The sequence below is a fragment of the Caenorhabditis briggsae genome (genome assembly GCF_000004555.2).
Source record: "Caenorhabditis briggsae complete genome, chrV, whole genome shotgun sequence".
Lineage (NCBI taxonomy): Eukaryota > Metazoa > Nematoda > Chromadorea > Rhabditida > Rhabditidae > Caenorhabditis > Caenorhabditis briggsae.
The window spans coordinates 10,510,970-10,532,450 of NC_013488.2; the positions used below are offsets into that span (position 1 = coordinate 10,510,970).

At 37.5% G+C, this 21,481-nt stretch overlaps 5 protein-coding genes across 5 annotated transcripts; 3 read left to right on the plus strand and 2 right to left on the minus strand.

The window, feature by feature from the left end:
* Window positions 1-985: 985 nt before the first annotated feature.
* CBG09629 lies at window positions 986-4,641 on the plus strand (the record flags this gene model as incomplete). The annotated part of the gene is made up of 7 exons (XM_045237609.1): window positions 986-1,000; window positions 1,047-1,184; window positions 1,213-2,061; window positions 2,109-3,472; window positions 3,518-3,923; window positions 3,972-4,274; window positions 4,318-4,641. 7 exons carry the CDS (start codon window positions 986-988, stop codon window positions 4,639-4,641), a joined length of 3,399 nt encoding a protein of 1,132 aa, XP_045093993.1.
* A 7,955-nt stretch (window positions 4,642-12,596) lies between these two features.
* On the plus strand, window positions 12,597-15,669 carry Cbr-dmsr-8 (the record flags this gene model as incomplete). Its single annotated transcript, XM_045237610.1, has 8 exons — window positions 12,597-12,720; window positions 13,430-13,586; window positions 13,954-14,050; window positions 14,095-14,244; window positions 14,292-14,857; window positions 14,905-15,083; window positions 15,396-15,502; window positions 15,547-15,669. The coding sequence occupies 8 exons, from the start codon at window positions 12,597-12,599 to the stop codon at window positions 15,667-15,669; spliced, it is 1,503 nt and encodes a 500-aa protein (XP_045093994.1).
* A 158-nt stretch (window positions 15,670-15,827) lies between these two features.
* On the minus strand, window positions 15,828-16,887 carry CBG09627 (the record flags this gene model as incomplete). The annotated part of the gene is made up of 6 exons (XM_002637079.2): window positions 15,828-15,988; window positions 16,031-16,204; window positions 16,359-16,436; window positions 16,480-16,553; window positions 16,598-16,731; window positions 16,786-16,887. 6 exons carry the CDS (start codon window positions 16,885-16,887, stop codon window positions 15,828-15,830), a joined length of 723 nt encoding a protein of 240 aa, XP_002637125.2.
* Window positions 16,888-17,255: 368 nt separating this feature from the next.
* On the minus strand, window positions 17,256-18,288 carry CBG09626 (the record flags this gene model as incomplete). The annotated part of the gene is made up of 5 exons (XM_002637078.1): window positions 17,256-17,560; window positions 17,609-17,696; window positions 17,741-17,906; window positions 17,953-18,112; window positions 18,159-18,288. The coding sequence occupies 5 exons, from the start codon at window positions 18,286-18,288 to the stop codon at window positions 17,256-17,258; spliced, it is 849 nt and encodes a 282-aa protein (XP_002637124.1).
* A 1,235-nt stretch (window positions 18,289-19,523) lies between these two features.
* On the plus strand, window positions 19,524-20,225 carry CBG09625 (the record flags this gene model as incomplete). The annotated part of the gene is made up of 5 exons (XM_002637077.1): window positions 19,524-19,593; window positions 19,674-19,804; window positions 19,854-19,921; window positions 19,968-20,066; window positions 20,117-20,225. The coding sequence occupies 5 exons, from the start codon at window positions 19,524-19,526 to the stop codon at window positions 20,223-20,225; spliced, it is 477 nt and encodes a 158-aa protein (XP_002637123.1).
* Window positions 20,226-21,481: the final 1,256 nt, after the last annotated feature.

The following is a 21,481-nucleotide window of genomic DNA, read 5'->3' on the forward strand; positions in this document are numbered from 1 at the left end:
AAAACAGATCCACCGGCTTGAAGACTGGAACTTGAGAACATGATCAAAAACAGTCTAGAATCTGAGCAGCTACCGTAGTGGGTGAAGAAGTTTACTTTCAATAACACAGGGCGGAAGGCATCCAACGAGAGGAATCTCGACGATTTGGGCAGCTTTCAGTGGATTACGTACACTTTTCAGGTACCTAGGGAAATCGGTGCAATAAGGACAATCACTACACATCCAGATATGCTTACTTTCTATCATGTACACGTGTCAACTCTTCAAAAGTTGGAAGACTTGGTTCGACAGTAGTCGCATCTGTTATTAGATTCATGTCTTTCAGATGAGCAATGACTCTTTTCCATTTCGATGAGTCAAAAGGATGCAAATGCTCTATCCCGAAAGCAGATACATTGTATTCAGAATGATAAACGATTGGACGCTGGTGTTCTTCTAGATTATAGTTTTCTTCCTCTTCGCTGGAACTATCCTTGTGTGATTGGACATAACATCCTAGTACTACGGTTCTAGTTCTACAACTATTACGACGGAACAAAAACTCACCGCTCTGCCATTCTTGTCAGAATAGAATGAGCGGGTAGAGCGAAGACTTCCGATTAGTAGTACCGTTTGTTATCAGAAGGCAGAGAAGACAGAAGAATGCTGTGAAAACAGCAGCAACCAACGAACTGAGTAGCAGCAGTAACAAGAGAGTGCGTGAAGCGAAGAGGGTGCAGAGAAAATCTGTTCGAAGAGTGTTTTCAGCCAGCGGCCGTGTACTCCTCGAGAACAACACTTTTTTGTTTCGTTTGAAGCAGACTTCCCAATTCTTCAAATTTGAGTTCAAATTTCTTCCGAATCGCGCCAATTTCATAACAGCTCTCCCATTTTCTATTGACTTGCATGTTCTTTTTCGAGATTTGTCTTTTATTTCCTTAAACCTATCTGAAATTAAAATTTTAGGGGATTATAATCAACCAACAACCTTTTCGAAGTTGCCGACATGGATGAATTACCGGTGAGAGTTTGGAAAAGGTGTTTCAGAGTTCAAAAAAATATTTCAGGTGTTGAACAACCTCTGCAAAGACCTCTATGAGAGTGTCGACCCGCAAGTCCGTCATCGGGCAGAGATGAATCTCGCAGAACTCTCTGAATCGCCAGAGTGTCTTCAGAGGTGTATGTTGTTGCTGGCTAGAGGAGATGTAAGACTTTAATGAAAGTACAAAAAAGCTCACGTCTCATTTTCAGTACCCATATGGACCGATGGTAGCGAGCACTACCCTTATGAAACTTCTCGGGGGAAAAACTAGCATCACATCGACGCAGAAACTGGAACTGGCCAAATATCTTCTGGAGATGCTTGGACAAGGAGCACCTCAATTCCCGTCTTATCTTGTAACATCACTCTGTCAGTTGTTTGCTCGGCTCACAAAGCAAGAATGGACGTATCAAAGCTCGGAAGCTTCAAATCAAGCAGAAGATGCAAAGGTTGAGTATCCGTTCCGAGATCCAGTAGACAGTCTTGTTAAAACTATCAACATGGATAATCTGGAGGAGAGCATGCTTGCAGTTCAACTTCTGACTATGCTTGTATCCGATATGAATTCTGCAGCTGGAATGGAATCGGTTAACAAACATCGTAAAAATCTGTCACAATTCAGAGACGATTTTCTCTACGAAATCTTCTCTGTGTCTCTCACTTTCTTAAGCGATAACGTTGATAGGAATCTCAATGATCGTCAAATTGCACTTCTTCATGCAGTTCTGAACTTGAATCTTCAATGCCTGCTCTTCGATTATATTGGAAGTCTTACCGACGAAACTAGTGAAGACAATTGCAATGTACAGATTCCTACCGCATGGAGAGCTAGTTTTACAGATGGAAAAATTGTCCAATTGATGTTCAAGTTGTTGACAAAGTTACCACAAGAATCCAGTGAAAAAGTCATGACGATAATAGCACAACTCGCAAGCATTAGGAGGACTTTATTCAATGGAACGGAGCGACAGGCATATGTACAGAAGCTCGTTGAAGGAGTTGTCAGCGTGATTATGAATCCAGAAAAGCTGAGTGATCAGGTAAAATTGACTATTTTTGTCCAAAAATCTTAACTTGATCATTATAGGCTGCATTCCACGAGTTCTGCCGTCTTATTGCTCGTCTCAAGACCAACTATCAACTGTGCGAACTCATCGCAGTTCCCTGTTACAGTCACATGCTCCGCCTTCTCGCAGAGTTCACGGTACAAAGCTTAAGAATGATGGAATTCTCTGCTAACAGCACCTACTTCCTCATGACATTCTGGCAGCGAATGGTGACATCGGTTCCTTATGTGCGAAACAATGATGAGCATCTGCTCAATGTTTATTGTCCGGAAATTATGACGGCATTTATAGAAAGCCGATTGCAGCACGTGGAGAACGTAATCAGAGAAGGAGCTGAAAATCCGTTGGACGATCAAGGATCTACACTGCAGATTATGGAACACTTGGCCATCATTTGCAGATGCGAATACGAGAAGACGTGCAAACTTCTAACACAACATTTCGATCAAAATGCGAATATTTGGATGAACGGTTCGGAAAACGATATCAACACAACGATTGCTGAAGGACGTTTGGTGTGGCTAATCACTCTTATTGGAACTGCTGTATTTGGAAAGACTACATCCACAAGCAGCGATTCTCATGATAAAATGGACGGAGAAATGATAGCTCGTTGTATCACGGTTATGAGGTTCAACGATAATCGTCTCCAATTGTCGAACACCACAATCCCTCTAAAAGGAAACCTCCGATTGGAAGTTTCCTTCATTCATATGCTCGAACAATTCCGCAGAGCTTACATCATGGACCAGATCACACGTGCCAGTTCAGTATATGATACACTTGAAGCAGAGCTGCGTATTGCAGAAGAGTCCGACATGCTGGGAGTCATTGTTCAGAAGATTCTGACAAATCTCAAATTTTGGCCATCTAATTCTGAGCTTCTCGATTTGTCACTTTCATTGCTCAAGGACTTGTCTCTCGGATACTCTGCAGTTAGAAAGCTGTTCCGCCTTCCAGAAGTTCAGTTACTGCTCAATAACCATACAGCTGACCATTTCATTTTCCTCGGACCAACTATCGATTATCAGACAATGAAACAGAGAACAACGTTTTACGAAGCACTCACTCGCCTCTTGACTACAGATTATGCTGATGACGAGGAGATGCTTCAAAGATTCCTACGACCCTTGACAGGTACGCATTCACATTTTGAAACGAAAAGTAATTCATATATTTCAGATACAGTCGAAGGAATTTGCACAGTTATACAGAACAACTGTCAAGGAATTGAGGAGGAGCAGCTGAAGGTTTCCTATTTCCTTATTTGCCAAAACTATGTATTTATTTTTCAGAAAATCATCACTGGCTTGTGCAGAGACTTACGTGGTGTGGCTATAGCTTCAACGACGAAAGCTATTTTCCAGATCCTGTTCGAATGGATGTAATTTGTCTTATATATTTTTCCACATAACATTCTAATTTACAGGTACCCCGAAGTGTTCAATATCATGCAATTCTCTGTTGAAAAGTGGCCTGGATGCGCTGATGTTATCACTCCAATCCTTCGCCTGCTCTCCGAAATGGTACAAAATCGTCAACAAAGACTGAAATTCGAGATGAGTTCTTGTTCGGCGGTTCTCCTTTTCAAAGAGACATCGAAAATCGTTTCGATCTACGGAGATCGCCTTCTTCAGTTGCCAGAGGTGTCCAAAGATCGAGTTTACAAAGAGAGATACAAGAACATTGGCGTTATCTTTTTAATTCTCAAAAATGCTCTCATCGGAGCATATGTACCATTTGGTGTCTTCCGACTTTACGGCGACTCTTGTCTCCAGGATGCCCTCACTACTTTCATCAAGCTATTCATGAGTATTCCTCAAGACGACTTCCATGTGAGTTGAAAAATATTAAATCCTTGTTCATTGTCGGTTTTTTCCCAGAGTTACACGAAGATTGCTCAGAACCATTATAATTTGTTGGAGCATGTGGTTCAAGATAACATGCCGTTTGTGACCAACCTCTCAGTTGACGTCTTCTGTTCACTGTTGCGTTCGATTCATTCTGGACTCAGCTCGGTTGATGCTATTGTGATCACTTCTGCGTGTTCTTCTTTGGATACAATTCTAAATTATTTGTATCGCAGATTGACTCGATCGACACCACCAACGAACAAGGTTGGAATGGATCCAGAAGGCGATAACATTCTCATTGCCATTAAACAACATCCTGATATTCTTGCGAAGGTTTCTAATGATTTTTTGAATTGATCTAAATTATTGTTTTCAGATGCTGCAAGCTGTAATAACATTGATGATGTTCGGCGAAGTCAAGTGCCAGTGGAGTCTCTCTCGTCCACTCCTTGGTCTCATTCTCATACAAGAAGACGTCTACTCCAATATGAAACGCGAGCTTACTTCTCAACAGACGTACGACCGCCAAGCAGATTTCGATCAGCTCTTCACCCAGCTTATGTCAAATGTCGAGATGAACTTAACCGTTAAAAACAAGGATACATTCACTCAAAATCTGACTCGTTTCCGTCGTGATATTGCGTTGGTGCTCAAAGGGCAATCCTTGCCAGCGAATTCTGTCAGTCAGGAGATGCAATAGACCATGTCTTCCCACCTAACTTATGTACTATCATTATTCCGTTTTTGCAACTCACGTATCATTTCTTTTCCTTCCATCCAATACTCTGATTTCGCTTTACACTGTCTCTGTTCCCCTTTCTCTACTTCCTCTTTGTTTTCAGCACATACTTCTGTGCCGATCTCTGACTCCACCCCCGTTCATTCTGTCACACCTTTTTTTATTTTATTTTCCGAATCCGGTCTATCTATTTATTGTATCCCTTTTATCTCTTTGATAATTACCCCTCTTCACCCTATTGGTTCATCTTGTCAGTGCTTATTTTGTAGTTTTATCTGAACCCCCATAATCTTGATGCACGGCTCTTCAAATTGTGATCCACGCCATTTTATACGATCACATATTGTGAGGAGTCACTCTGCAAATTATGTCTCAACGTGTTTCTGAATTCCAAATCCCCGTCGTTTCTCGAATCCTGTGTAACTGTGAGCAATCAATTTACTAGTTAAACAATTATTCCATTTGAAAACTGTATTCTTCATGGAGCTACGACACTGGAAGGCCTCTGACGGTTGTCACTAACACAATTTAATCATTTGAACTCATCATTCAAACATGTGGTATCTTCGACAAGTTTATGAATTCTGGATTTTCATAGCCGAAAAAGTTCGGCTGTTTCTTTAGTCTCGACACTTGTTGTACATATCACATTACAAGGGCGAGAAAGTATTTCTTCGTTTCTCTCAAACCGACTTGTCAAACTTTTTTTTCATTCGAAGCATGATATCAAGAGAAACTTTGATTGTTTTCGCCTTTTCATTCTGATTGACAAGGAAGGCGTTCCTTGTGTGTCATCTCCACTATGACATTGTCTGCGTCGAGAGTCTTTTAGAAAGTCTCTTTTGGAACTGAAAAAAGGAGAAATAAGAATAAAGAAGAGACATTCCTTTCCTAGAATCCTCTGGAGAATTGAACGCTTGAAAGTCTCGAAATTCTAATTGGGGAGTGGGGGTGGAGCAGCCGATCCAGAGAAATAAAAAACAAAAGCAGTTTCAGAAGAAACAAATCAGTTCCAGAAGAAATGAAGAATCTGAAAGGAAAAGTACACTAGAATTGAGAATTATTCGAAAATCAGGATTCAATTCAGAAAATCCCATCATTCCATCTTCGAAAGTACATGTACGAGAGTTACTTCTCTTGTTGCCCATTTTTCTCTTCTTTTTCTTTTTTTCACACTCGACTCTCAAAGTCATATATAGACACTTATTTTTCGTCTTCAGAACTCTTTCTCTATTCGACAATGAACTGTGACAATGAAATTGACTTGAGTCCTTGTTTCAAAGTTAAATCAAATCTTTATCTGAGTCCGAGAATCCACGAAGAGAAGAAGAGGTCAAACTTCTTTGCAGTTCGATTGTTTGAGAATGTGCATCGTTCTCATTTTTTCTGAGTTCATCTCTCCTATAAAATATCTCCATGATTTTTTTCCAGTGATTCCTACCTTTTAAAAGAAGGCCACAATATTCTTGCTCTTTGAATTCAATTATCTCAATTTCTATCAGAAATTTCAAAAATCTGTCAACTGATAAAATCTTTTTCAAAGTATCATCAACATTTTTTCAGTTGACACATTTTTGATAGCACTTTTAGAAATTCAGATAATTGAGCTCAGATGCAAGTATATGGTGACCTTCTATTTGAGTGTTTACGGTAGTCTGAGATTAGTTTAAAAAAAAATCAAAACTAGATCTAGAAAAATACTCAACATAATTTTGCCTTCGATCACTATTATTGCTACTGTACGCCCACTTATTCGTATCGAACCAAAAAACAATCTCATCAATTCCTTGACTCACGAGCCCGTCATAATTCCCTATAGCCCTCTCGGTCCATGGGTTGCTCATAATTTTCGGCCCCACGCAATTGTCAACGTCTCTTTATTCCATTTTCCCGTTTTTCGTTCCGTTTTTCTAATTTACGTGTGTTTTTATCTGTTCCTAGGAACACCAAAAACCGTCTTCTCCGTGATTCAAGATATTTTTCCTCGCTTCTTCTCACCCTCCCACTCCACGTCCGTTTCTTCTTGTTTTTCCTTCTTCTTCATCCCACCCAAAGAGATTGGGAAACAGTGATTGAGATAAAGAGAGAATCCTCAGATTCTCGAGGATTCAGAATTGTGTTAAAGGCATACGTCGTCGTCGTCGACAAATCGCCCAAGGCACTTTTTGTCTTTTCTTTTCTTCTTCTTTGGGTCTTCTGAATCCGCTCCCTCGCTCTCCTTCTAATCAGCTTTTTCACTTCTTTTCCTGTATTCGTCATCGTCATCAAATACGGGTACAAAGACTAAAATTTAAGGAAAACGCCGAATTCAAACGATGTGAATTTTCGAATTTCTGAATTTTGCGGTCCATCTTGTTACTGTAGAAAGTATGTTTTGAATAGTTTCGTACCAGAAGTTGATTAAAAGAATTTCGAATTTCAATTTGACTGTACTGTACTCCAATTTTAAGTGCGATAAATCGAATAATTGATCAGTAAACTGATTAAGTTTCAAGTTATTTGATCAGTTTAGTGTTGAGTTAACGCTTGTCAACGTTGCTCCATCTTGTAAAAATCACAGCGATGTGCAGGAAACATCACTCCGTTCATCTTTAGGCAATCATAACAACACCTAGACTTGAGAAATCGCTTTCAAGATTTCAGTAACTTTGAATCAAACGTTAAATTATATTTCTATCAATTTTCGTGCTTTCAATTTTCTTATGTCTGAAGATATACCCGTTGTTATTAGTCCGGGTAATTGTGCATTACCCTGTAGCTTTCTGAATTTTGAATTCTCATCCTCAAATCCTCAAAAATCAACTACAAAATCAAAACACAAACTTCGAACACTTCTAGTGTGATCTATCTTTTTTCATGGTCAATACCTTGTTTTTCCAAAACCTCCCATTCTGTTTTTTCCATCTTTTTACAATCCCTGAAAAAATGCACCTGCTGATTTTTCAATTCCATTTTGGTGCTTCCAAAATAGCTAATTTCGTTTCTACATACCCGATCAAAAGGATCTATTAAACAATCACGTCACCTCTCTTTCACCCATATCATCAAATCCTTCTCTATCCCTGGCTCAAAGTTCTTTAGGGAATACCCATGTGTGATTCATTTCAGAAGGAAATTGAACAAGAACATGATGGGTTCTTGATTCTGAAGTATCCGAGCAGCCAACTGATTTTCACAAACGGAGCCACTAGTAAGTTCTGTGATTCCGGAGGCTTCCGTTTCCAAAAGAAGTCAATCAAGTCGAAGAAGAAAGAAACGACCTTTTGCTCTGCCAGCAAAACAAGTCCTTTCTTTTCTTCTACTAAAACATATCCTCTCGTATTTTATTCCTCCCCTTCTTCTGATGCTTTGCTACTCATTCTGCTTCTGCTGAGTTCTTCAAGGTGTGACCAACTCATTTCAAATCAACCCATTTCAATGTCCACCCACTTTCCGTCTTAACATGTTGTTTGGTGTTTATGTGATGTCTACAAAATGTCTAAGACAGGTCACTTTTGAGAAAAAACCTAATTTGAACATCGTGCCAATCCTCGTCGAACTTTTAGAAAAAAACACTGGCGCCTGAAATTTCAAAACGATATCGAAAAGAAAACACGCCTAATGTGTGCGAATTCTCATTAGAGAGCATCGAAATTATCAGTTTTGAAATGAAGACTAGATATCATAACAGATTTCTGATATTCTCTAATATTTTCACCAAAATACCGGAGATTGTTGTTTTCCGGTATTGTGAAAATCCAGTTGATACGTCTGAAATATTTAGAAAAAGGCAGATCAAATTCAGATTCAATGTTTTTCCTCGTATTTACCGTTTCCTTTTCAATAGAAAAAAACTTGATTACGTAGTATATTGAAGCTTTATCTGTTTACCTCAATTGTGAGAGACAATGGAAAAGGCTGACACAGAATTAACCCTTTTCAGGTTTTCCTTTTCCTTCCAACTTTTATCCATTCTATAAATAAGTTATCCTATTCAATAAACATTCTAACTCAAAACATCGACGACGATCTAGGTAATCTCTGAGCTCTGGCACATCAATCGACCCGTTCACTTTGTCAACTTTTCTTCTCAAATATACCTCTTTCCTTCAGATATTATTATTCACCTCGTCTTATTCTTTTTTCTTCTTCTCTTTTTCCAATCTATAGAATTCTCACAAAACTCTTGACTTCTTCTGTGTTCGGTAACTCGAGTACAACGTCTTCAACTACTCCACGTCTTCTGTTTTCGCCTCTCTTCGTCTTTATTGAATCTCATCATTTGATAGCAGCACTGAGTAGAAGAAGGACCTCCTTCTATTTCTTTTCTTCCATAAAAACAACACAAACCTTCGAAGATGTTGTCTAGCTTGTGTCATCTTCGTCATCATCTTCACAAAAGTCAATCAAATTTTCCGCCAGTTTCCTTCATCGCACTTTGAGCACTTCCAGATTCCAAGAAGGAACGTCCAAAATAGACAAACAAACTTTTCTCACCTCAGGCGATGGAAATACGAACCTTTTCTGTCCCGTTATATCCATATGTCTTTTCTTGGTACGTAATCGGACCCATAAAATATCACTCTCGTATTTCCCAGTAATCGCCGCTTCTCCCTTTCATGAATTCCTGGTTTTCTCAGTTTTTTTACGTCATCGTTCCTCTTCTCACTCATTTTCGCTTTCACCACCCCGTCTAAAAACTCGACGAAATGACGACGAATGGAACGAATTCTTGTATTTATGGGCATGTAGATATGCCCATTATTCGAAGTACTTTTTTATTGCACCACCAGCTCAGTTCAGCTCATTTTAGGATATGCGCTCCACCCACAGTTGTGGTTATGAATGCCGAAAATACGATTGCGAATGGATCAAGTTTTTTTTCCATTTTCTGTGTGAACAGGAAAGGCAACTAAACTATCGCTTCGATCTTTTTGTAAATTTTTAGCACGAAGACGTCTAATCATTGTATTCGAACTTGCATAGTCTGAGAATCAGTTTTGCTCAATGGGGGTTTTTTGGAAGTAAGTTTTATTGTGAATTGTATTTCTTCCTTTTTGGTAAATTTCAAAAAGAAACTCAGGATTGAACTGCCTCTCAACACCTTCTTTGACATTAAAACTAAAAGAAAAAAGCTGAACAGCAATTGGAAAATTATGAAGTTGTCAAACTGTATTTTGGCTACACCGTTCCTAGTTTTTTGATTTTTAGTATCAAGCAAGTGAATTTATGAATAATTTTGTTTTTTTTCCAACGAATTGAACACATTCTCAACTAACTTTTGTCGAAAATAGAGAAAAAAAAAACTTCTCAATATCACTCACGATCAGGACTTAACCAACAGCTGTGAAAATCACCACCTCTTTCATACATGAACGAATTTTGGTATAAATGGATTGTTCGAGATATTTTTGAGATCGCGAAAATTACAGTAATTTCTTTTGAAAAGCTTTATTTTTTCATAACTCCGCAAGCAATTAAATTTGGAAGTTGAATCATAAAAATAATACATTTCGAAATGTATATTGAGAAAAATTCATCATATACTTCTTTGGCTCCAACCGACTTTTAATCTGTCGGAATTGTCCACCGGTAATTAAAATCCACCCAGTACAATAGGTAATTTATAGACCCATAAGGAAGTAATGCATAGAATTAGTTCTAGTAAGTTTGGAACTTAATAACCTGGCTTTTAGAAAATTTCTGCTTGATAGACTACGAAAACACCAACTCCGTGGTCTCCGATTGACCTCATTTCCTCAATCAACCGTCAAAACAAGAGAACCATCGAACTTCACACATTGATAGACTTAATGGAATCAACAAATCAAAGTTCGGCTCACTCCTACCAATTCATTTCCCCCAACCACCCCCATCAAAGTTGTCTGGTCTTTCTTTTCTTTTTCATCATCAGATCACCGGACATTGATATGTCCACTATGAAGATAGATCAATCAGCAGTGTTTACCTATCATCTAGACGAGAAGCATGTGTTCCGCCTCCCTCATCTATCTCCCAGCATCATTAGATTCAACTCAAAATTCGTACCCATTTCATAATTATTCTCGTTAATAGAAGAAGAATAAGAAGACCTCTTTTATATTCTTCCTTTTTCGACATTATAATGAGAGGGACCTGCCAATGACAAGTATGTTCTTCTGCTGCAGAGGAAGAAGAAAACACGACACGATTCGCCTCTTTCGGCGGTTCATAGCTCATTACGTAAACTTTCGTCCGACTCATTTTGATTTGCGGACTCAGATGGCCAGCTTTTTTCGCAGTTTTGTTCATTTCAAACGGCTGCTCACTTTCATCATTGAAATGCTCTTCTAAAGGGAAACACTCAACGTCAGACACCGTCTTTTTTGTCTTCTTCTTTTCAATTTTCTTTTCCTTTTTTCGATCTGACTCATTTGCTCAAATCCAGATTTCAAGTGGAGATAATTTGGAGAAAACTAAAGATCGAAAAGCTTCTTCAGAATCTCATTTTTTGAAGAAAAATCGAAACAAATAATTCATTGACACGCTCATCGTCTGCAACCCCTTTTTCATCCTTCGCTATTCTATCACTTCCATTTTAATTCAGGTTCTCACCAAGAATTCGTTATCCTTCTGTGGGACTCCTAAGAATAGATTCACCGTCAAACCAAAGAGAAGTCCGGATTCCGGATTCCGTAAAATATATTTGTCAGGATTCCGTATTCCGGATTCCGTAAAATATAATTGTCAGGATTCCGTATTCCGGGTTTCGAGAAAAGTAATTTTTCCGAATTTAGGATTCCGAATTCCGAGATGGAGAATCATATGAGTTCAATAAATTTTTGGGATTGGAAAGGTACGAATTCCGGATTCCACGCTTTTTTATCCCGGGTTCCGTATTCCTGACAACGTGAAATTTTTATTTTTCCGGATTCCGAGAAAATTGTTTTATTTGAAGATGGTGATGGCAACAGTTTTTGAGAAATCCGATTAAAAGTTCAATAAAATTTTAATCCGGAATGAAATAAGTAACTACGTTTGGTTTACTGCTAAAAATGCTACTTCCAATAATGATGTTACTAGTCATTGAAAACAATTCCGAAATGACGTATCAACCTTTTCGTTCTCACCTCGTTTTGAATATCTCTTCTGAAATCAACCCAATCAACCGGTATATATTTATTTTTTTATTCATTTTCGCCATCCTTTCAAAATCAAGCCACTTATCCTACTCCCTCATTCTATTTTCCATCTTACTCATCGCGTTTTTTCACATCGTCATTTTGTTCTTTTTTTATTTTTTCTTACCAGTTTTTTTCCCATTCAATGTAACCTCCATCATTTTACCGATGATCCTGTTATTTATTATTTTAACCTATATTAACCTATTTTCCATTTATTTGCATTCTTATTCTATTTTCGTTTCGTTTGTCCTTTCTTGCCCGCTGGGCCTATCGGTTCATCGGAAACCGATTTTCTGCAATTTTCAGAAGGAATAGGCGGAGAGTGAAATGACATCTAAAGCACAAAGTGGAACACGATAAACACACTCAACCCAGTTTTTCATTACTCCAAAACGAGGAGAGCTCTCTCCTCAAAAACTAGAACTTCATGGTAAGTGAGCATCCACTTCTGAAAATGAGTTCCTGAAACATTTTCGCCGGACCCAATTATAATTCTCATGCATTTTTAGTAATTATTTAAACACTCGACACTATACGAAGTGATGTCCATCCAACTCGTTAATTTTTCGGTTGAACTTCCCTTTATGTTGTTCGTATAGGGTATAGTTTACTTCATCACAACAGTCAGCAAAAATAGCACTGATTAATAATTAACGAGTCGTTGGCTGGCACTGAGCCTAGTTGCTTAGGAACTTTCTGGAATTTCAAATTCGTGCTAGCAGCCCCTTTTCACACATTATCTTATTTCTTCGTAACTTTCTTATTCTTTTACAGATGGGCTGTGACATGGGTTCGGTTAATTTTACGGGTGCCGAATGGTTGGAGACTGCAGTGACGAATTTAAATACAGCCTATGCTCACATTCATCCATACGTATCTGTGGTTCTCTGTCTTGCAGGTTGGTTTATAGGCGGAAGTGACCGGTCGTATTTATCAGACGGTTTCTTAGAAAAAATAGCAAAAATAAAGAGTAGAAAGAGCAGAAAGGGGCATGGTGTTGTTGTTAAGAAGAAGAAAGAAAAAGGAACTGAAAGTCAGAAAAGGCGAGGAAAAATAATGAAGGAAACGAAGTCTGATGGTAAAGTGCGCATCATTGAACAGGGAAACCCGAGGTGGCTGATGCAGTTTTTTGAATAAATTGGGTGAAAATATCCCTTTTTGAACTGTAAAATGAATGAAAAATACAATTCAGAAATAAAAAATTAGAAATTCGATAGTTTTCAGTGAAGATAAAAACAGGAAAATAAATTTGTGAGTGAGGATGACATGATCCATGATAAGGTAATAAGTTCATCAACCAGGGAAGAATACCGTAAAACCTCTAATAGAAGGGACACACACTGCTCATTTTGAGCTACATTATCTGAATTACCATGAAATATATTAAAAATGTTTCAACTGACAATACCTTTCTGATGTTATGATAAACAATTTATCATTTTAACACTTTTTATCTTTGGTAAAAACCGAGAAAAATTAGCTTTGAGTTGAAAGTTAGGCTTCTCTTCTATTAAAGGTTTTACGGTACATTTCCAGTTTCAAAACTTTCCTCAGCTCATCTGATAACAAATTTTTGTAGTTACTGATTAATTATCGGCTTTTTGAAGGTACTGCAATGAACATAGTGACAGTAATTGTCCTAACTCGACCATCAATGCGATCAGCGGTCAATTCACTTCTCTGTGCAATTGCTCTTTGCGATATTCTGGTGATGACGAGTGTTCTCGTCTTCGTCACCCACTTCCTTCTCTTTGCCGGGTACAGGTTTGTCAGTTTTGCATGCACGAATTTCTTTCTATGATTTTTTGATTGATTTTTGTCTTCTAACTAACATTTTCATTGATTTATGTGTCCTTTCGAGGGTATTTTATGAAACGAAGGAAGCTGTTTGGGTCTACGGTATTTTTAACAAAGTGTTTCTATTAAATTATCATTTATAGATTCGTGATCTTTTTTTTGCTGCATTTTCTTTTCACAATTCCTCTGATTTTTCTGTGATTGTTTGATTCCGATAGTTTCCACTGGATATGAGAATGGGAACGGGAATGAATGTCCACATGAAAACGCATCCTAGTAGATTTCTCAATTCTATTAAAAAAGACGATTATTTGAAAAATTTTTGCAATTCCAGATGTGACCCTTCGGACTACAATATTTATTGGGCCTATTTTCTTTACTATCATTCACAGGCCACAGTGATATTCCATGCAACAAGTATATGGCTTACTGTAAGTTGGTATAAGAGGAACATAATAAAAATCAATGATTCCAGGTTCTTCTTGCTCAAATTCGAGTATTCTCTATTCGAAGAGCAACTTCGGTTGCTGGAGAATCAGTTACGAATAAGAAAACTTGCTTTATAGCAGTATCCACTTTTATTGTCGTGTGTCTTCTGAATGTTCCGAATATGCTCACTTTTGAGGTAAAGCTATTTTTAGATGAGTATCGTACCAAAATTCTAAGTTTCAGATAATAGAAACACCAGCTTCCAATTGGCTTCAATGCAAAGCAAATGAAACTTCAGACGACGAAATGCTTGTTTATTTAGTAGCTCCATCAGATCATTGTGGACTTTTGAATGTAAGTAGTACTGTAAGTATTCTGACAAATTTCTTCTTTCAGATTGCATTCTGGACAAATGGAGTTTTGTTCAAAGTGGTTCCTTGTCTACTGTTAACATTTTCAATTGTTGCCCTTGTCAGTATAATCCGGGATGTTGGAAAACGGAGGAAGCAGTTAGCTCAAGTGATGAACAAGAAGAGAATGCCAAGAGATCACACAACTCCAATGCTTGTTGCAGTTCTCTCCATTTTCTTATTCGCTGAATTACCTCAAGGAGTTCTTCACGTCTTCAATGCAATATTCACAAAAGAAACATTCTACGATAAAATATACATCCATCTTGGAGATGTTATGGATGTCCTTTCTTTGCTCAATTCTGCTGTCAATTTCATCATTTATTGTGCAATGAGTCGGAAGTTCCGAGCAGTATTCATCCAGATTTTCCTCACATGCTTGCCCCAGAAAATTATTCGGTATAAAGGGACCTCTTTTGTGTTGGAAATTATACTGAAAATTTTAGAAAATACGCAATGGAAGCATTCCTGGACGGAGAAGTTTCGAGGATGCGACCTACTGCTGATATGACAAAAAGTGAACAATTGGCTTTGACGTCCCATCGAGTTTCAGCCTCATCTGTCCTTCTTCCTGTTTCTAGACCAGATCCACCAAGGATGTATTCTGGAAACTTGCTAACAGCTGGTTAGTGTTTAATTTCAGATGTATCTAGTTGAATACAGACAGACTTATGTATTCTAAATGCAAATTTCAGAAGACTCAACCTAATTTAGCAAAAGTTAAAGGTGAACACATATTCTTGCTTGTCTCTTCTGATTCTCTGAACCATTTCTAACTTGTCATTGATCTGAAACCCCATTTAAAACTGACATGACACCTCTTTCTGCACACCACCTAACTCTTTCTCGTGACTCCTCTCTCTCTCTCTTACTCTCCTACTGAACTTTTACTTGTTTGTTGTTTTTTCTAAAAACAACTTTGATGTTTTCATTTCAGACATCAACGGCGGATACTCACATTCTCCACGGGTTTCATTTGACATCGTTCGTAAAGAATCGCAGATTAGTGTCGTCGATTTTCAGCTTGTTGTGCCAAGTGTTCAGGTAACAGGGAGAAAAACAAAAAAGGTTGATGCTTCTATTTTCAGCAAGAATCACCTAGTCTTGTCCAGAAAATCATTCGATTCTTCCGTTCCCCAGATGAATTATCAGATAGTCCACATAGAAGAATCAAGCTGATGCAATGTGAAACGAGTACTGCTCTCTACTAATTTCTCTTTTTTAAATTGTATATATTTAGTGTATGCTAGTCATCGGGGACTAATAGTTTTCGATCTCATATTCTGATCTCTCACCGGTTCCTCTCCTATTTCTACATATCAATAGTTGAAAACATTTTTCTGATATTATTAAAATGTAGATGAATAAATCATTTCTTGAAATCCAGGTCATCAATATTAGTGAAGATTGGAACTCGATTAGAAAGAAGTTCTGGTTTGAAAACTGTGAAATTAGAGCAAGGAGCCAATGGAGCTCTTCCGATTACATCGTGGAATGCTCCAGACGGTGTTGCATTGAACAAGACGATTTCTAAAAAATAGAAAAATATAAATCGCTTCAAATTGTAAAAACCTTTTATAAAATCTCCAGTGTTTAATTTGAAGTCTCCTGTGCGATTGAACATAATCTGCAACAAATCTTCATGTTTTCTGTCGTCCAGTTCCACAATATCCATTTTTGGATGAAAAATAACATGCTCATCAATCGATGGGATTCCAGTGCCGTTTAACAATGAGTAGATTTTCTCTGAAAGCTTCTAACATAAAAAAGTGACCTCGATGAGATTTTTTTGTCACAAATCTTCATGTGGTTTTCTTGGGAAATCTGATCAATCACTTAGTTTGCAGGATGAGATCAAAAGATACGAAGGAAAGCAGAACACACAAACGAAACAACTCACGATGAACGGATGAAATCACTGTGCTTGACATTGCATTCACTTTTCCATGAAGTGTTGTGTTAGCTTTTACTGCTGTTCCTGAAAAAAACCTAATATTGACTATTAAAAGAAAATATATCACCTTCAAATAATGCAGGAACCGAGTAGGAAACATTGCAAATTGCTTTTGGAAGATCTTTCAGAAAATTTTGAATCCTGAAATATTTTCTAGAAAATCGTTTTCCGAAATCAAGACTCACAAAGGCAGTGTGGTTTCATTCAGCTCGATTGTGTTAAGTCTGATATGGAGATATGAAGTGTTGTGCACAAATTTGACAAATTGCGCATTTGTTTTTGTAAGATTCGTTTCGATTTGGTTCACCTGTTGAACAACCTGGAAGCAATCAGCAATGAAACGATGAAACATACTATAACAGAAGAATCTCACTGTAGGGTTCGTAACCATCAACGCGAAAAATGCATTGTAATTTGTGTAGATGCAAGCGAAAAGTTGAAAGAAAAGGAAAGTTTTCAGTAGGGTTGGCATCATGGTGGAATTGAAAGATCGAAAAGAAACAAGCAGACACAAAGTGAACAAAACTGAACCAGCTGTTGTTGGGCGGGTGATAAATTACATCACTCTCTATCCTCATGATGTAAGAAAAAGAGAATGTGAGTGTACTTGGGGTCAATATTGAAACAAACATAATGATAGTCATGGAATATTGTTGTTGATTCCCTGAATCGAGCGCATGTGTGATTAGACCGTCGATTAGTCTGTATGTTAAAAAAAGACAAGATTTGAAATTATAAAACTTTACTCTCATAATTTAGATCAGTTACAATTAATAAATAATGAGAACTTGAGAAGATTGAGAAAAATATGCTGTCAATACATAACGAGAAATCCTAAGATTTTTACAAAAAGTAGCTATCAGGATAGCACAAATCTCCAACACCGCAAGTGTATCCTGGAAGAGGGCATTGCCCATTCAAGCATGTTTCAAGTTTAGTTCCAGATGTGATTTGAGATGGACAACAGTATCCGGTGCTCATGCACTCGTATCCAGCAGCACAATCACTTTGTTGGTTGCAGTTTCCAGCACTGGATCCAACTGGACAACGACAGCAGACATTTCCAGCAACACAACTGTGTCCGGATGGGCAGACTCCGTTGTTACGGCAGACACCTCCAGATGGCTCGGTGGCTCCACAGAAGAATTCTGAATACTCTCACTTGTGGAATAATAAATATGATAACGACAACTTACGTCCGTTTTGATAAGTTCCAGTGAATTGTTGAGATCCATATGGCAAATATTGGTTCACATTTGTGTTGGTATTGGTATTGGTGTTTGTCTGAAATTAAAGTTTAACTGTTTTTAAAAGACTTCAGATCTCACTGGAAGGTTTCCATTGATTGGAAGAGTGTTATATGGATTATAGTTTCCATTGTTGTTGTTTGTGGAGATTGTCGCGTACGGATTATAACCATTGTTATTGTTTGAACAACAAGAGCTGGCACATGGAGAGTACACATTTGATCCCATGCTGTAGGCGACGTATTGTCTGAAATTTAACTTGCATGTGAAGTTCTTGAATTCAGTCTAAATACCCATTAAGCCATGATCCTGAGTATTGATTACAGTTCAAGTTATTGCAGTTTGAATTGCAATTCATTCCTGGGTTGTAGAAAGAGTTAGGAAGGATCACTTGATTTCCGTAGTTGTTGAAATTGCAATTGTTGTAATTGCAGTTGTTGTTTGAACTGCATGCTAAAGTAATTATCTATAATACAAACGACATACTTATGTAACTCACGATACTGTGAAACACCACCGTTGCACATGTAATACACTTGCAGTTGTCTCTTTGATCGTTTCAGATCTTTAGCTGATCCGAGAGAAGCGGATACCAAGAGAACTGCCAATGTACAGAATGCTTTTGCCATTTGGAATCGGAAGAAGGGAAATGTATGGACAGTGCATCATCGCTGATCTTTTATACATCCAAGGAGTGCTCCATCAGGAGGAGTGACGTAATGTCTGCCGTGGAATGGGTGTGTGCATGAGGACTCGGAAGAATTGGCGGGAGTGAACGGCACTTCCGAAGGACACTTCTGACCAGATCAGCGTGGGAGAATTAGAAGACAATGTTGCGTTATTTCAGAAAACGGAAGAAACATTGTTTGCGTTGTCGTTGGCGTGTTTGATCTTGATGATTTTGATAAGTACATCTAGGAAAAATCTATGTTTCTATCGCTTGAATATTCGGCTCTTTTTTAGTTTCACTGGTTTTTGTAGAAGAGTGAACCTGATCAATGAGGTGACGAACCTCACTTGTAGTAGCAATTAGCAATTGATTAGTGAAAAGGTCTTTAAAAATCTCTCTCTCTCTCGATCTGTTGGAAAATGTGAAACTGTTCTTCAAAAGTACTATCAGAGCCCCAAAAGTTGTATTTTGGATTGACAAAAAATGGATTGGGTTATCTGTGTTTGTTTAATTCAATCTTCCAGATATACGAGCAGAATTTTTTCACAATTTTCAGATTGTCTTCTGCATGAAAGTCGGAACCAAAATTTTTCAATAAGTCGCAGAACCCTCATTTACTATGATCCACCTGAAAGCAAATACGGTTTTAAATGAGCATTCCGAAATCCTTAATCCCACAGCTCTATACATTTTTTCTGCTGTTATCACATAATGTACTCTATTTGAACTTGTGAATGATGCATCTGCAAGTGAACTTATTTTTTTAATGTCAAATCCTCTGACACATAGCTGTGTCAAACTTTCTCGAACCCGTCCACAAACATTGATCAATCATATAATCGTGTGAAAAAGTGTAAGTAGGCTGCGGGATAATCAGTTGAGTGTTTGCTCTTCTGACTCACACCCAGACACCTTCCAGACATAAACATCAACCAATAGTATGCACACGTATTTCCGGTCTTCTGACCATAACCGGCTCTTCTTTTTCTTCTTCTAAGCAATCCCTCTATGTCTTTGGTCAAAACATCCTCATATTGTCGCCTTGTTGTCGGATATCGGCCTTTGACGCTTTCACTTGTTGTTATAACAACTTCCAAAGCGTGTCCCATATATTTTATCCGAGATCCGAGAAGAAGATAATATGCAAATGAGATATAAATTCGGGTCTCGTAATTTGGATTGTCTTTCTCGAATATGGCTGTGGAAAGATTTCTTCTCGCTTCAATTCTTGTAGCTGCAGTTGCATCCGAATCTGTTCATTGGCGTAAGTTATTGTTCCATTTTCTAAGTCTCACTTGTTAAAATGTCAATGCTATCTGAATTCGGAAAACATGAAAATTTCAGAATGGCGTGAAATCCGTTGCAAGGAGAACGAAACGAACGAACAAGGTCAGGCATCAGCTTGTGAACTTCAGTTGAAGGAACATGAGAATGATGAGAATCCTCGTGTGGTTCCATTCAACACTTGTACTGATGTATGTAACCTATAATGAACTAACCAATATAAGCAATATATATTTTTAGGAGACAGTCAACGGAGAACTGAAGACTTACTGTGATATTCTGTGCCCAGGAGCGGACACTGCCTACAGGTTAGTTTTAAATACAGAATAAATTTTGTCATTTTGTCATTTTTAGAATCACAAGATGGCCACAACAACACAAGACATGCTTTACCCATACAACTTATCGATTGGAGAGAAGAGAGGACAACTTTTATCTCTGGAGATCTGGAGAGTTAGTTTTTTATTATTTTCAAAACCAGAAACATCTAAACATTTTTTCAGCTGCCGTTCCTCTACTATCGGGTTCACAATCCGTTGCGAATTCAAGTCCCCACGTGACGATTTCCTCTCCGACCAAGAGCTTTTCCGTGTTGCTAGAAGACTTACCTAATTACGAATAATATGTAATCGATCAGATTGATATCTGCAAAAACTCTATTTGTATCTACTACTTTCTATATTTTCTTTAATAAACCATTATATGACCTATCAAATAACAAAAAAAACGATGATAATCAAGTAAGCCATTCATCGAGGTATACTTGGAATGAAAAAAATACAATATGTACTTGTTTATGAGTTTCTGACTTATTAAAGTTGTTAATATTTTTTAGACTGGTTTCGTACTTTTCTGGATTTCTGAATCGTTTAAATTATATATTATAGGAATATATGAATTCGAGCATTTTCTGAATTTACGAGTTTCTTAATTTTTAATTTCAAATTGCCAAATTTCCGAATACCGTAAAACCTTTTCTTTTCTTTTCTGTCTTCCGTCAAAAAATTTTGCTCCGTTGCCTTCTTCCGGGAAGCGAAACACTTAACACTGACCAAAAAAGTAAAAAGGCTCAGCAATTCGAAGTTCGTTCACAAATTTTTAACGTCAACACTTCTGAAATTTAAAGATTGAGATACCGTAACACCTGTAATAATTAAAAATTTCTCTACGTTTTCAAAACAATGTATTCCGGGAATTCCGCACTTCTGAAAAAATAATTCGTTGAAACTCTTTTTTGCTCAAAAATTTGCGTAATTATTTTTCAATTGATGGATTTTCATGCATTTTGAACGAAAACTCTAATTTTTCGATGCAAATTGTTGGAAAAAATGGCTGAAAAATAGAAGGACCCTCTGATAGAAGGTCACTCCAGAGGTACCTTGGAACAATAGAACGGCCAGCCCTTCTAATACAGGTTTTAAGGTATTCGGAAATTTGGCAATTTGATTAATTGAAAGTTCATATATTGAAAGTTTCTCATTTATTGAAAGTTTTAAAGTTTATTGAAACATTTTTAGATTTTCGGTTTTCTGTTAAATTTTATTCAAGATAACACAAACTTTTTAAAATGATCGAACAACAAAGGACACCACCCGAAGGATCGACACAAAAACTGGAAGAACAAAGATTACGACTACTAACCAGAAACACACGGACGCAGACAGCAGAGAACGCCATCTCTAAGGAAAAAAAAACGATTCTTTGAGCGGATTACAGTAATGTAAGTACACAATAATTGATGGATGAAATGTACTTCTTGAAATTTTCGAATAATTTTATAAGTATAATTAATTGTTCTTACTGCTCTTCGTTTATTTTTTAATAGTTTTGAGGTGAACATGGAAGTTTCTGAAGATTGGTGTTATCTC